Consider the following 14,595-nt stretch of genomic DNA (forward strand, 5'->3'; position numbering starts at 1 on the left):
ACCATATATTTACAGTATAGTGCATGTATTACAGACAGAGTTACCAGATTATAAGGAACCTACAGTGTCAGGCACACAAGTATTTGGACAGTGAGATTTTCATTATTTTGCCTCTGTACACCACCGCAATGGATTTGAAATGAAGCCTTCAAGATGTGATGTGTGGGTCTTTCTGCCTTTAGTTTCGTCTTCAGTACGTGAAAACCATGCTCAATTGTCTTGAGGTCAGGGAACTGACTTGACCATTAATAACATTCCATTTCTTTGGGCTTAAGAAGTTCTTTGGTTGCTTTTGTGGTATTTTTTGGGTAATTATTAAGTATTGTGAAGCACTGTCCTATCAGTTTTGGAGAAACTGACTGAATCTGAGCAGAAAGAACAGAAAGAATTGCATCTTGAAGTAAATCCTCTGCATTTATGTTCATGAAGGCATCTCTTGATTGTAGACTTTGACAATGATAGGCCAACCTCATCTAGAGAGTTCTAGATGTTATGAAGGAGTTTTTCTTCACTAAGGAAAGAATTCTATAATCATCCACTTTAGTTGTCTTCCATGGTCTGGTACATGTCAGAATTCAACCTGCTACTTCTATCAGCAGTCACATCATCAACAAACACCAGTGACCCAGTTCCAATGGGAGCCATACATGCCCATGTCCACCATGTTGGACAGATGATATGGTATGTTTTGGACCACGAGTGCTTCCTTTTCTTCGACATACATTTCTCTTCCCATAATTCTGTTACAAGTTAATCTTGGTTTCATCTGTCCAAATAATCTTATACCAGAACTGGGCAGGCTTTCTAGCAAAGACTAATCTGGACTTTCTGTTCTTGAGTGTTACCCTCTGTGGTTTGCATCTTGAAGTAAATCCTCTGCATTTATGTTCATGAAGGCATCTCTTGATTGTAGACTTTGACAATGATAGGCCAACCTCATCTAGAGAGTTCTAGATGTTATGAAGGAGTTTTTCTTCACTAAGGAAAGAATTCTATAATCATCCACTTTAGTTGTCTTCCATGGTCTTCCAGACCTTTTGGTGTTGCTGAGCCTTCCAGCTCATTCCTTCTTTTTAAAGCATATACGCAGAACCATGGCCTCACTTTTGTTTATAAAAATGCCTTGAGACCTCAAGAATGGCACAGGAATAGTTTTAAGCGCAAACAAGAAATCTAATATAGTCATTTTTATGATTAAAGTGATTCATATAGGTCTGAGTGAATGACCTTGACGTCCGTAACGTCACAACAGGAAGTCTATCGGTCTCATTGCCATTTCCGCTATACTAAAACACAGAACTAACTGCACCTTCGATCCTCCATATTGACCTAATTTATCGCCATGCTATGTAGATGTGTTTTTGGCCGGTGCAGCAACACGACAGAAGGTGGATTTACATTGCATTCATGGCCCAAGAATGTTCAAACTGCAAAGATTTGGACACGTTTTGCGAGAAGTTCACGGGCACATTGGGCGCCTATGAAGTGGTCTTTCCTCTGCTCTGCACGTTTTACTGAAGACTCGTACGAGACCTCTGATCTATTGAGGAGCGTTGGCTATAAGCCCGCATTGAAAGAGGGTGCAGTACCAAAAATTAAATAAAACTACAAGAAAAGGAAAGCAAGTTCAGTTGCACCAGTTCTCCCAGAGTGTGAGCCAAGGGTTGTTGCTAAAACCCAGGATGGAACAGGACGGGACAGATTATCGCTCGGGCAGTGACATCCCCATGCTTGTTGTTAAAATCAGTGACATCCAGTTCCATCCCGGGTTTTAGTAATTGCCTGAGCCGAGCAGTAATGGCGGAGTACTCAGTATGGAGAAAACATAGGATGAGTGGACCAGCCGTCTGATTTCTCCACTGGATATTGCTGCCATCTCACCCTTATGTGGAAGAAGTGAATGAACAGAGAACTGAACGAACGACTGAAAGTCAGATTGTTTCAAAACAATCGGCCACATGATCAGCCATCAAGAAGCGAGAATACAGACGGGTAAGCTTCGACTCTCATTTAGATACAAAACAACTCATTGTTTACCTGCATTTAGATTAATACATGTTACTTGTATTGTGTGTTTAAGTTACCGGTATAAGATGATTTAATTTGCTTCAGAATGTGATTGTCTCAGTTCATCTGATTATTTAATTAGCCTTTTACGTTTTATCAGTGAAAATGCATGCATGTACATGTATGTTGCATAAGTTATAACGCCCATCCTGTTTTAATGACAGTCAACCCACAATCAATGAAGTCAAATCAGTCTTAGTTGAGCAAGTCGGTGATGGTATTTCTTACTTTCACCATAAATTTTTATTTATATGACTTTGGACTACAGCTGTCAAAGGCCTTGGCCTTAAAACCGGTGACCACAGTGACGTCACGCACTCAGGGCTGGCTGGCTCAGTGGGGGCAGCTTGAATGCCAACTTTGCGGTCGATTTTAACTCTCAAAAATATATTTTTTAAATTCCCATTTATGCAGCATACAAGAGTCAAGGATGGAGATACTATCCACTCAGAAATTTATTTAAAAATAAAGGTTCTGTGTATATCCTTTAAGAATGTATTGCATTGTTTCCTAAAGTTTCTGCTATCTCTATGATAGATGCAGGGTTCTAACTAGACCATAATATCAGCATAGTGACACCAGTCACAATGGCCAGGTGTTTGGGGGCTGCCTTAGGCCCCCGAAAGCTCACGGGTTCTACATGCTCAGAGATGCATTTTAGTGCATTTTCTGGCACTTGCAGGCCCCCCTGAAAGTCACTCTTTTTTGGTAATATTAATGAGATTTTTTTGCCAAAAGTTGCTGTGACTGTTTTTGACTGAAGACTTATTATAATTAATATTCAACTATATTCGTGACATATTTATGGAATAAGAATAAAACAACGAGTTGATGTTCACCACATGTCAGCTTTATTTTCAGCTTCAGCCATTCAATTACAATACATGACTATCCAGATCTAACTCATTTCATACCTTCCCCTACTGACCGTTACTCTGACGGTTTCAACGCACTGTGTTGTATCATAAAAAAAACTGCCGAGGACCGACATGTATTACATGCATGGTGCGGAAGCGCATCTTAACACGGATGGCACTTTACCACGAACACAGCATAAGGAAGGAGGTAAACCCGACTAGCATGATCAGTGACAATCTCCACACGGAATTACTCGGGCAGCTATGCACTGTGCACTTACGTGGACGGGGATTGGAGTACGTCTGAATGTAGAACATTCGCATGGTGGCACGCCATCGCTCCCACGTGGGGATAAGAGAAAATTAAACAAAAGACCACATTTTTAGGCTTGACAAGTCTTTTTATTAGTGTAGTGGTAACTTTTACAGGCGTGTCGGCAATATTGTGGGCGTAGCGGTAAGGAAACGTTGCATAGCGGCCCAATACACTGAAAAGGCCTGAGGTGTGGTCATCCGCATCAATACCTCTTGGGACCACATATAGAGAGTTCCCATGAACAGCTGCCAAATGCAAATTCATCACTTGGAATCAACTCCAGGAATTTTATCTCTTTAATCTGTCATGAAATAATGAGGAAACTGGTCGCACATGGCATTTTGAGCTGGTGAAAATGGAGGGGCAATGTAAAAAATGACTGTAATCCTTAAATGTTTAATGCAATTTTTTTAACGCCCTTGAATTAAAGCTAAAAGACTACACTTCAATTGCATCTTGATTGCTTCATTTCAAATCCACTGTGGTGGTGTACAGAGGCAAAATTTCAAAAATTGTGTCACTTTACAAATACTGTAGGTCCAAACTGTAGTCCATCAACTGGTACGTAAAATTTTTCAAATACTCCCACCCAGTCAATCAGTCAAAAAAATTGTGTCGCGGGAACATAATACATTGTGGGCTGCATTTAGTAACTGAACATACATTAAAAAAAAACCCTGATAAAATGGCAACATGTATTGTGGTGAGAAATCGAACTGATCTGTTGTTAACTTAACAATAATAAATTCTAATGCTTTTTGACCATGCCAATGCCCCACATGATTTATCACACAAAGATAAACCTATAAGGAACCTCTATGATTGGTCAGATGGCTAAATGAAAACTCCAAATGAGCTCATTTGCATATTGTGGACTTTAGGATGAACAATAACAATTAAAATGAAACATATTATGTCGCCCTTGTCCAGGGTGTACCCCGCCTCTCGCCCATAGTCAGCTGGGATAGGCTCCAGCTTGCCTGCGACCCTGTAGGACAGAATAAGCGGCTACAGATAATGGATGGATGGATGGATATTATGTCGCCCTAGTAAGCATGCAGAATAACTTTCGTCCTCAGTGTACGTACTGTATGTATGTGCGCACATTAAAACTGGGTCTTCGTTAAGGTGACAAATGCCATTAGTATAAAAAAAATAAAAATCATTTTCAGTGCTATGAGTCACACTGTAATTACCAGATTAGGTTTTAACACTGACAGACCTCAGGCAAGGCTCAGCATTTGGAAGCCTTAGTGAAAAAGAAAATATATGTAATATTTTAATGAACTCGTGGTGCTCCCTGATAAGCTATAAATCAGAACTGGTGGTGTTCTGCCATGTAGGTGTCATAAAAGTGTGTGTTTTGACACACATGGAACAGAAAAGTTAATTTGGTTCTGTCTCTCACCTCTTCATGGGCATCTCTGACAGCTTGGCTCTGCAGTTCATGAACAATTGAACCCTCATATTTACCACCTGACCAAGCACCTGCAGGAGGCACACACACACACACACACACACACACACACACACACACACAGAGGACTCAGAAAGAAGACATCAGCTTAGGGGTCATGGTCATTGCTCTTATTTTAACTTCCTTGAGAATTTGGAGGAAAAACGGTCACCAAAGAGACTTAAAGCTAGACTGCCTTTCGGATTTTTCAAGTTTAGGTCATAAAAAGAATTTTCCCCGACACCCTATTATTTTTGTTTAATGTATCGAAAGCTACTGAATTTGAATCACAGACTTCCAATTTTATTAGTTTTTTTTTTTAAATAAATAGAACAATTAATGAATTTAGGGCCATGTGGCCCTAAATTCTCCACTATTTTTTCCTGCTTCACCATGACCCAATTCAAGATACTACGTCATGCATCACATGATGGGCTTTCCCCGTTTGTGCAAGGCATTGTGGGATACAAATTTGAAACAGGAGAGGAAAATGGAGGACGCGAATTAAACACTGACTACAGTAACGGAAAGCAAGAAGAAAAGACGTTATGTTGCAAAGGAAAGGAAACGCAGGACCAAACTAATAAATATCGGCGCTCAGCGAGCACCTTGGTGTGATCAACGGTTCGTTTAGCGACAGAATGATGGAACTGTAAGTGCAGGGTCAAAGGTAAACCTGTAGATGGCAGTAATGCAATACTGTGGATGCCAGCTGCTGTAAAACCCAAAAGAAGAAGAAGAAGAAGCAGGTAAACCTGTGCATGCGCACACAGACTCCCTCTGTTTGCTTGACTGCACGAAGCAAGCAATTTCATGTACATTACTTGCTTTAATCCCTTCAAATTAAATAACTTCCCAGACACAGAATGGCCTGGGATTGTTTGGGTTTTTTTAGATATTACAGAAATAAACAAATCACAATGACCAAATTTCAGAGGGACCTACGTCTGAATTTCACCGATTTTATGAAATCGAAAGGCCGTCTCGCTTTAAACACAGATCTGGCACTGGTAAGTGGTGAGTGCAAGGTGACTAAGCTGGAACAGTGTTCACAGTGCACAGAAGGAGGCTGCATTTTCACCCAACACACATTCAGTCAACAGTGGCTCTTACGATCAATAACGGGGCCAACTTCTGAGCATCCCTTGTGAGAGGATCCACAGTTGCAACCACATCAAAAAACACCTCATCTTCCCGTGGGGAAAGGTGCAAAACACTGCAGGCATGGGCAAAATCAGGCATGGTGTTTATTTTCGTAAAATGACTGACATTTGGCACATAATTCTCCAAAACAGTTTCCATTCATCATGTTGAGAATGAATTACAGGAAAATAGGATTTTATTTTGAAAGATGAGTTACCTGTGTTTGTCTTTGAGAAATTTGATCTCCTTCCTGGCCTCTGTTTTTGGAGCAGCTGACAGAAGAGCATCCACTTTCATAATAAGATCACATGCACTGGGGAGGAAGAAAACACTACATCACTGGGATCCCAAAGCCTCTATTTATATTTACGGTTTAAAGCAAGAGTAAAAAAATACGGCTTAGGAATCTGGAACAGCACGATAAAGGTTCTAATCCGGCCCACCAAATAAATTTAGAAACCAAAAATACAATCGTCTTGTGAAGCATAATTTAATTAAAGCATTTTTTTAATGAGTTAGTCTATATAATTCCACGAGAGGGCGAAACAGCAATAAACTCTGCGACTATCAAAATGTGCTAATAATGACTAAGTCTTCATTCAAAAGCTAAAAACTGATGAAAAGTTCAGGGGGGCATGAATACTTATGTAAGACACTGCGATAAAACCATAATTTGGAAAATGAGTTTTCTTGGTGGGCGGCACGGTGGTGTAGTGGTTAGCGCTGTCGCCTCACAGCAAGAAGGTCCGGGTTCGAGCCCCGGGGCCGGCGAGGGCCTTTCTGTGCGGAGTTTGCATGTTCTCCCCGTGTCCGTGTGGGTTTCCTCCGGGTGCTCCGGTTTCCCCCACAGTCCAAAGACATGCAGGTTAGGTTAACTGGTGACTCTAAATTGACCGTAGGTGTGAATGTGAGTGTGAATGGTTGTCTGTGTCTATGTGTCAGCCCTGTGATGACCTGGCGACTTGTCCAGGGTGTACCCCGCCTTTCACCCGTAGTCAGCTGGGATAGGCTCCAGCTTGCCTGCGACCCTGTAGAACAGGATAAAGCGGCTAGAGATAATGAGATGAGATGAGATGAGTTTTCTTGGTAATGAATTGCAGTCTAATACAGTATGTAGCAAATATTTATACCATAGCACAGTTGAGTGCTTGAATCTGATTGGTCAGAAGATGTGCATTATTTTTGTACAACAGTAACGCATGGACAGTAGTTCTGGCTGTAACATGAACGACAACACGTTAGCATTAATGTGCTCATTATAACAAGTTATTGTTTCTATAGTAACAGCCCATACACAGGGACTTGTACGTCGGACTTTGTAGATCAGGGGTTCTCAGTCTTTTCTGCTTTAAGGCCCACCTATTCATACTTGTAATGAGTCGGGGCCCATTAAAAAAGATCCCCAATTATTTTGGCTCATCTATTCTATTAGAATCTAATAATCTATTGTAAAGTGTATTAATGGGATGCAGCATCACTCGCTGTTACAGATGGCAGCCCAGGAATTAAATAAATGCAATAAAAACCAAACTGTTTTTAATTGTAGGTATTGTATTTAAAACTGTACGGATGTGCCAGAAGCCAAACCATGCATGCAGGGCATTCTCAGTCAAAAGGGATTAATGATCCAGAAGTGGAGTCTGGTCCATTAACACAGTACACAGAAGTACACTCAAAAGAAGTGGATATAGAAACCAGTCAATGGGATCAGATCCTTACATGCTAACAAAGAAGGGTTTTCCCTATGAAAGAAAAATTTACTCGCTAAATTTGACATTAATAGAATAAATTTTGATCCTATTGTAGCCGGAACTAAATACAAAGACAAAAGAAGTTATGCATATTATTAATTAACTTAATGTGAAGACAATTAACAGATAATCAACAGATTTAAGGTTTTTTTTTTTGAAGAATTGTGTTTATTTTTAGTCTTTTGTATTTGTAATTATTTGTATCTGTACATGCACGACCCCGCCAGCTCTGCTGATCAACTTATCATGTTTAAATAAAGTTATTCATTCATTCATTATGAGTTGGAAAATTATCCATCCGTTGAGCTCCCCGACATCTCAAACTCCCTGGTGCTGCAGACATCGTTCTACACGGACACACAGATGAAAACCTGGAAGAGCATGGAGGAGTGCAACTTTTTACATGTGGCTGGGTTAAAGATCTGCGGATCAGGACACTACAAGATAAATCCTGTATCGTTTTTGCCCGGGTACGTAGGAGTTTCTGGGCTTTCTGTTCGTGTCTTTGTGATGGTTGCTCGGATGCTACAAGTTTTATTATCGGGTGTAAACAAACCACAGCCGCTCGATTCCCAATCCTCCCTGCTCTTCTCTTGCAGCAGGAGTCACAGATCCATATAATTTACCCACAAACTTATTTAGTCAGCTCACTGCTCTCTCTCTCTCTCTCTCCCCCTCTGTGTGTGTGTGTGTGTGTGTGTGTGTGTGTGTGTGTGTGTGTGTGTGCCTGCATGTGCACGGGGGTTAAATGTAGAGGAGGAATGTGACAAAATAAAGGCTTGTTCTTCTTAATTTACCCACAAATGTATTTATTCCACTTGAAAAATATTTGGAAAACCAGCTACTGGATTTGGGACACTACGATATCCTGAACTATTTAGTATTTGGCTTCAAACTTGAAAAAATTTGTGGCCCACGAGATGGCCCTTCGCAGCCCACTGGTTGAGGAACACTGCTCCAGATGATTTAACATTAATAATAAACAGGTAAAAAAAAAAAAAGTGCTGCTCAACAAAGTAAAATGTATAAATGTTGATGTTGGTAATTTTTTTAAAGAAATGTTTATTTAACATTTATTGAAGGAGTCTTGGTTGTAAGCACTTTATGACAAAGGTTTCCCACCTCAGGAAAGTCTTCAGGGCAAAGTTTATGCTTTGTTGGTTCTCAGTAAAATGACAATTTGAGGTTTTTTTTTGAGAGAGCAAGAGACTGGTGAGGGAATGACAGCTATAACGTAGGTGAAAAAAAAGTTACTAACTTGTCTCTATGCCTTTCCACACTGATTAAACTTAGCTATAAACTATTAAAACGCGTGACATGTCATTCATTAATAATGAAACATAGTCATTGGCAATCACTGTGGTATATAGAGGACGTTACATGGTAATGCGAAGATATGAAGTTTATCTTCAAGTGGTGAATGTATACATCACGAGTGAGCAAAGTGAACGAGTGAAATATTTTTCCAACATGAGAAGATAAATTTCATATCTTTGCGCCACCATGTTCTTTATATTATATGGACACATCCACACACAAAATGCAAGTTAATCAAAACGATTTTAATTTTGAACCGGTTCACCATTTTGACAACACATGTCAAGTCAGTGGGAAAACACTGGGAGTGACATCATTGGAGTGAAACATTAGAAAAGGTCACTCAGATCCGCTTTGTATTTTGTATGAAAAATGCGAGTTTTTCAACATGAGAAGATAAACTTCATAGCTTCAAGCCAATGTGTGATGTTCTTTTTATTATATTGACACATTCAGAAACAAAAAGTACCCAAATTTATCAAAACAATTCATCGATATTCTCATGAGTGAGGATACTGAAAATTATTCTATCCACATTCACTGGATATGAGCAATCTCATGCTCTGATTGGCTACTCTACTACTAGGATATCAGCTCATATACTGTGAGTAGAGAAAAACAAATGGCGGAATGTGTTGCTGAACCAACAGAGGATGAAATAAAAACTACTCGAAAACAAAACCACAAAAAATACAAAAATAAGCACCAAAATATGGAATAAAAGTATTTGATGGGAAGAACATAATTTCTTTTTCAAGAATTATTATAGCATTTTTCAAAAATTGCTACTATCATTTCGCCTTTTTTTAAACATTCTTCATCTTTAAGCATTACAATTTGTAGAATTTTTTTTTAGAGTGGCTCAAAAGCTCAAAGAAGTTTGAAAATTACGTCACTGAAATGTCCAAGGAAGAATTAAATAAACGTCTAAAGCTATTTTATACCTCGGTGCAACAGCAAGACGACACATTTTACAAAAAAAAAAAAAAAACTAAAGTAAATTCATGCAGCCATTGATATGTTTTTAAGAAGTCTGCCTATGCATAAATGACTTTGTTAGACATTTTGTACGAAGTTTTTATTTATCAAATTTGCAAAAAATAGAAATGCTCGGTTTCTCAAAACCCAGTGTATGTGGATAGAATAAAACAGTTATTCCACTCAACCTTTTCATACATGGCTTATATGTACAACTCGATTTCATGGAATAATTGTTAAATATGTCTCGGGTGTAGTTCTCGATGTCCCGGAGGTACTATGTATGAAAAATATGAGTGGCGTATTTCCCAGTAAAATACTCGTGTCTGTGTAATATAACCAGAATAACACACTCCAAAATGTGCTGTAATACAAAAATCCACAGCCCTTCTGAAGAGTTGGGGAACTGCATTATATTCATATACAGTGGTGCTTGAAAGTTTGTAAACCCTTTAGAATTTTCTATATTTCTGCATAAATATGACCTAAAACATCATCAGATTTTCACACAAGTCCTAAAAGTAGATAAAGAGAACCCAGTTAAACAAATGAGACAAAAATATTATACTTGGTCATTTATTTATTGAGGAAAATGATCCAATATTACATATCTGTGAGTGGCAAAAGTATGTGAACCTCTAGGATTAGCAGTTAATTTGAAGGTGAAATTAGAGTCACATGAACTGCTCGCTTCAGGTCCTTCCACAACATTTCGATTGGATTAAGGTCAGGACTTTGACTAGGCCATTCCAAAACATTAACTTTATTCTTCTTTAACCATTCTTTTGGTACAATGCATGTTTGTGGAAGTGTATCATGGCACAAACAAAGGAGATTTCTGAGGACCTCAGAAAAAGCATTCTTGATGCTCATCATGCTGAAAAATGTTACAAAACCATCTCTAAAGAGTTTGGACTCCACCAATCCACAGTCAGACGGATTGTGTACAAATGGAGGAAATTCAAGACCATTGTTACCCTCCCCAGGAGTGGACAACCAACAAAGATCACTCCAAGAGCAAGGCGTGTAATAGTCAGCAAGGTCACAAAGGACACCAGGGTAACTTCTAAGCAACTGAAGGCCTCTCTCACATTGGCTAATGTTAAGGTTCATGAGTCCACCATCAGGAGAACACTGAACAACAATGGTGTGCATGGCAGGGTCGCAAGGAGAAAGCCACTGCTCTCCAAAAAGAACATTGCTGCTCGTCTGCAGTTTGCTAAAGATCACGTGGACAAGCCAGAAGGCTATTGGAAAAATGTTTTGTGGACAGATGAGACCAAATAGAACTTTTTGGTTTAAATGAGAAGCATTATGTTTGGAGAAAGGAAAACACTGCATTCCAGCATAAGAACCTTATCCCATCTGTGAAACATGTTGGTGGTAGTATCATGGTTTGGGCCAATTTTGCTGCATCTGGGCCAGGATGGTTTGCCATCATTGATGGAACAATGAATTCTGAATTATACCAGCGAATTCTACAGGAAAATGTCAGGACTTCTGTCCATGAACTGAATCTCAAGAGAAGGTGGGTCATGCAGCAAGACAACGACCCTAAGCACACAAGTCGTTCAACCAAAGAATGGTTAAAGAAGAATAAAGTTAATGTTTTGGAATGGCCAAGTCAAAGTCCTGACCTTAATCCAATCGAAATGTTGTGGAAGGACCTGAAGCAAGCAGTTCATGTGAGGAAACCCACCAACATCCCAGAGTTGAAGCTGTTCTGTACGGAGGAATGGGCTAAAATTCCTCCAAGCCGGTGTGCAGGACTGATCAACAGTTACTGGAAACGTTTAGATGCAGTTATTGCTGCACAAGGGGGACACACCAGATACTGAAAGCAAAGGTTCATATACTTTTGCCACTCACAGATATGTAATATTGGCTCATTTTCCTCAATAAATAAATGACAAGTATAATATTTTTGTCTCATTTGTTTAACTGGGTTGTCTTTATCTACTTTTAAGACTTGTGTGAAAATCTGATGATGTTTTAGGTCATATTTATGCAGAAATATAGAAAATTCTTAAGGGTTCACAAACTTTCAAGCTAGGGGTCGACCGATAATCGGCCTGGCCGATATATCGGGCCGATATTCTGCATTTTTAGGGTTATCGGTATCGGCCATAATTTCCACCGATATGCCGATAACATGCCTTTTTGCAGCCATTTCGTTCCTAACGCGACTGTCACTGCACGTCCTTTCCTGCACTCGCCTCTCTGAGTTCAAGAACACGGTCCCGCCCACCACAACATCTGATTTGTTTGGCACAAGAGATATAGCCAATCGACACGTGTAGCTAAACGCTGTGAACCGTTTCAAGGTGGCCGTACGGGCACTCGGGCAGAAGCGGCACAAGGGATACAGCCAATCAACACGCGTAGCTAAACGCTGTGAACTGTTTCAAGGCGGCCGTATGGGCACTCGGGCAGAAGCAGATCACACTTCAAGGTAAGGACACGCTGCTTTTGCCGCAATAAGTCACAAACACACAAGTTGCAAAAGCACAACATCATTATATGTTTACATTCTTCATCTACTACTCGTTAAAATTGTCCATTTGCATCTGTGTAGCCAGGCAAACTTAGCTTACGGAAGGAAGCACTTGAATTAGCCTACAACCAACTAGTCTCGCTGAAACTACATGTAATGCTTCCTTCACTACAATATAATCCTCCTAAATTGGGAATATTAGGCTTGGGCATTAAAAGCATTAGAGTGTAGATGGTTACTTGTTAAGTTGTTACATAATAGGGAGTGATAGCCTACTTTATGTTTGATTTTACTTTTTAAAAAATGCTGCAGGCAGCTCCCTACACTTGATTTGTTATTTAAAAACTACTTGAAGTTGGTAAGTCTTATTTAGTTCTTAGTGTAAAAGAATCCAGAGTGTATTTTCATTTATTTTCCACTGAAAATGGTGAGCTGTAATATAGTAGGGAGTGACTTATTTTTTATTGGTGAATATTTATTTTATTATTTTATTTCTCATTTTATTCTAACTAATGTTTGACTTTATTGTACAAATGCTGCTGGCATCTCCCTGAACAAAAATTCATGTTCAATTTTACAATTAAACATACATTTCATGGATATGAAGGTCTGTGTCAGTGTGTGCCATGTTTAATTTCATGTGAATTATAATGTTTACATTTATCGGTTGCACATATCGGTTATCGGCATCCCAATTCCATAATAATCGGTATCGGTCCTGAAAAAAAACATATCGGTCGATCCCTATTTCAAGCACCACTGTAAGAGCATGGTCTGTCGTGCTATTCCTTACATATATTCAATCCATTTGTGTAGTCAGAATGTACCTTTATGATAAATGCAGATAAATGAACAGATTTAAAATTAGTTAATGTATTATTGGCTGATGTTTTTGCTCTTGAACACTTGACATTGGTCTACATGTAATGTTACCTGAAATTATCTTGACACCCCTGTGTTAAGTGATTTTTTTTTTTTGTAAGAACTTCACGACGGACAAATCTTAACCATGCTAACTTCAGCTTTGAGGGCTTATTAAAAGAAAAATAAAGTTTCTCTATGTTTGAAGACAAGTAGGAAGTAGGTGCATACTTTTTGGGTGTCAAGCTCATTTGCTTTACTTTTGCCTTGATCTTCTCTGCCGAGGTGCTGAGCGTGACTTTCTCCAGCAAGTGGAAATCATCTGTGCTGAACTTCTCTCCTTCTGCAAATGGACCCAGGACCTAGCAAGGGATAGGAAGCATTAGTCTTGACACATATAACGCATGCACACATCAGTGTCCAAGGAGATATGTCTTACATTGAAAGACTGAGATTAAGAATCAAGAAAATAATAGATCGTAATAGATTCTGTTCCTGTCTGAGTAGAAGATGGCTTCAATCCAGCAAAATCAAAACGACGGTATAGTTGATGGTTTTAATGAGACTTGCTAGTTACCACATTTCTTTTAATCACGCCACCAGATGGTCATTTTAAATTGCTTCACAGCCAGGTAAAAATTGAAAGGAAAAAATGGTTGCCGTTGTTTGGGTCCATTTGTCCCCTTAAACGGAAACCTCACTCGAAATGCAAATCAATACTTAGTTATTATAACTGATCACCTTTATGTATTGATCAGCATGAAAATTATGTAAAGAAAACATTTATCAGCTCCACTCAACCTAGCCCTTGTGGTACTGATGTGCCTGAGAACACTCTCCACCACAATTAAATCACCAACTGAGCCAATATTCTTTGGAAGAACTGTTTTTTTCCCCCTCCAGTACAAATCCAGAGATTTGTGGAATTGATCCCAAGGTGTGAATGCAGCTTGTGGTGGCTCCGCCCCTTACTAACACACTTTCTGATGGTGTTCATCTCTCATCTGTACATATCCATTGTGGTGTTAATACGTATGCTGCTTATGAACGCATTCCTGATCATTATCAAATGTTGACGGCTATAATGAGGAAAGATTTGCTAACGGAACCACAAAGTGGGACACTACGATTAAATTTTGAACTTTCAGGAAGTTGTAGGAAGATATAAAATGTTGCTGTTAGTTGGCCAAGACCATCCGTTAACAAGATATTCAAGCTTGGTATCCTAATAATGCACACAAATAAAATGGCAGGCTTGGCAAAAAGTGCTGTCACCTAAATGTTTTTTTTTTATTTTTTACCTTTATTAAAACATTTTTCTCAACTTATTAAAGATTTCTGAAACGGTACCACTT

At 39.2% G+C, this 14,595-nt stretch overlaps 1 protein-coding gene across 3 annotated transcripts in view; it reads right to left on the reverse strand.

The window, feature by feature from the left end:
- The window catches only part of uggt2 (UDP-glucose glycoprotein glucosyltransferase 2), a 163,853-nt gene that overhangs the window by 39,545 nt on the left and 109,713 nt on the right, over positions 1–14,595 (reverse strand). For all 3 annotated transcript variants that reach the window (XM_060929312.1, XM_060929313.1, XM_060929314.1), the window contains exons 24-27: positions 13,472–13,602; positions 6,057–6,152; positions 5,810–5,912; positions 4,649–4,728 (exon numbers count right to left, since the gene is read on the reverse strand). In XM_060929312.1, coding sequence (XP_060785295.1) covers positions 4,649–4,728; positions 5,810–5,912; positions 6,057–6,152; positions 13,472–13,602 — 410 coding nt within the window. The remainder of the gene's footprint in view (positions 1–4,648; positions 4,729–5,809; positions 5,913–6,056; positions 6,153–13,471; positions 13,603–14,595) is intronic.

This window comes from Neoarius graeffei, chromosome 9, assembly GCF_027579695.1.
Source record: "Neoarius graeffei isolate fNeoGra1 chromosome 9, fNeoGra1.pri, whole genome shotgun sequence".
Taxonomy (NCBI): Eukaryota; Metazoa; Chordata; class Actinopteri; order Siluriformes; family Ariidae; genus Neoarius; species Neoarius graeffei.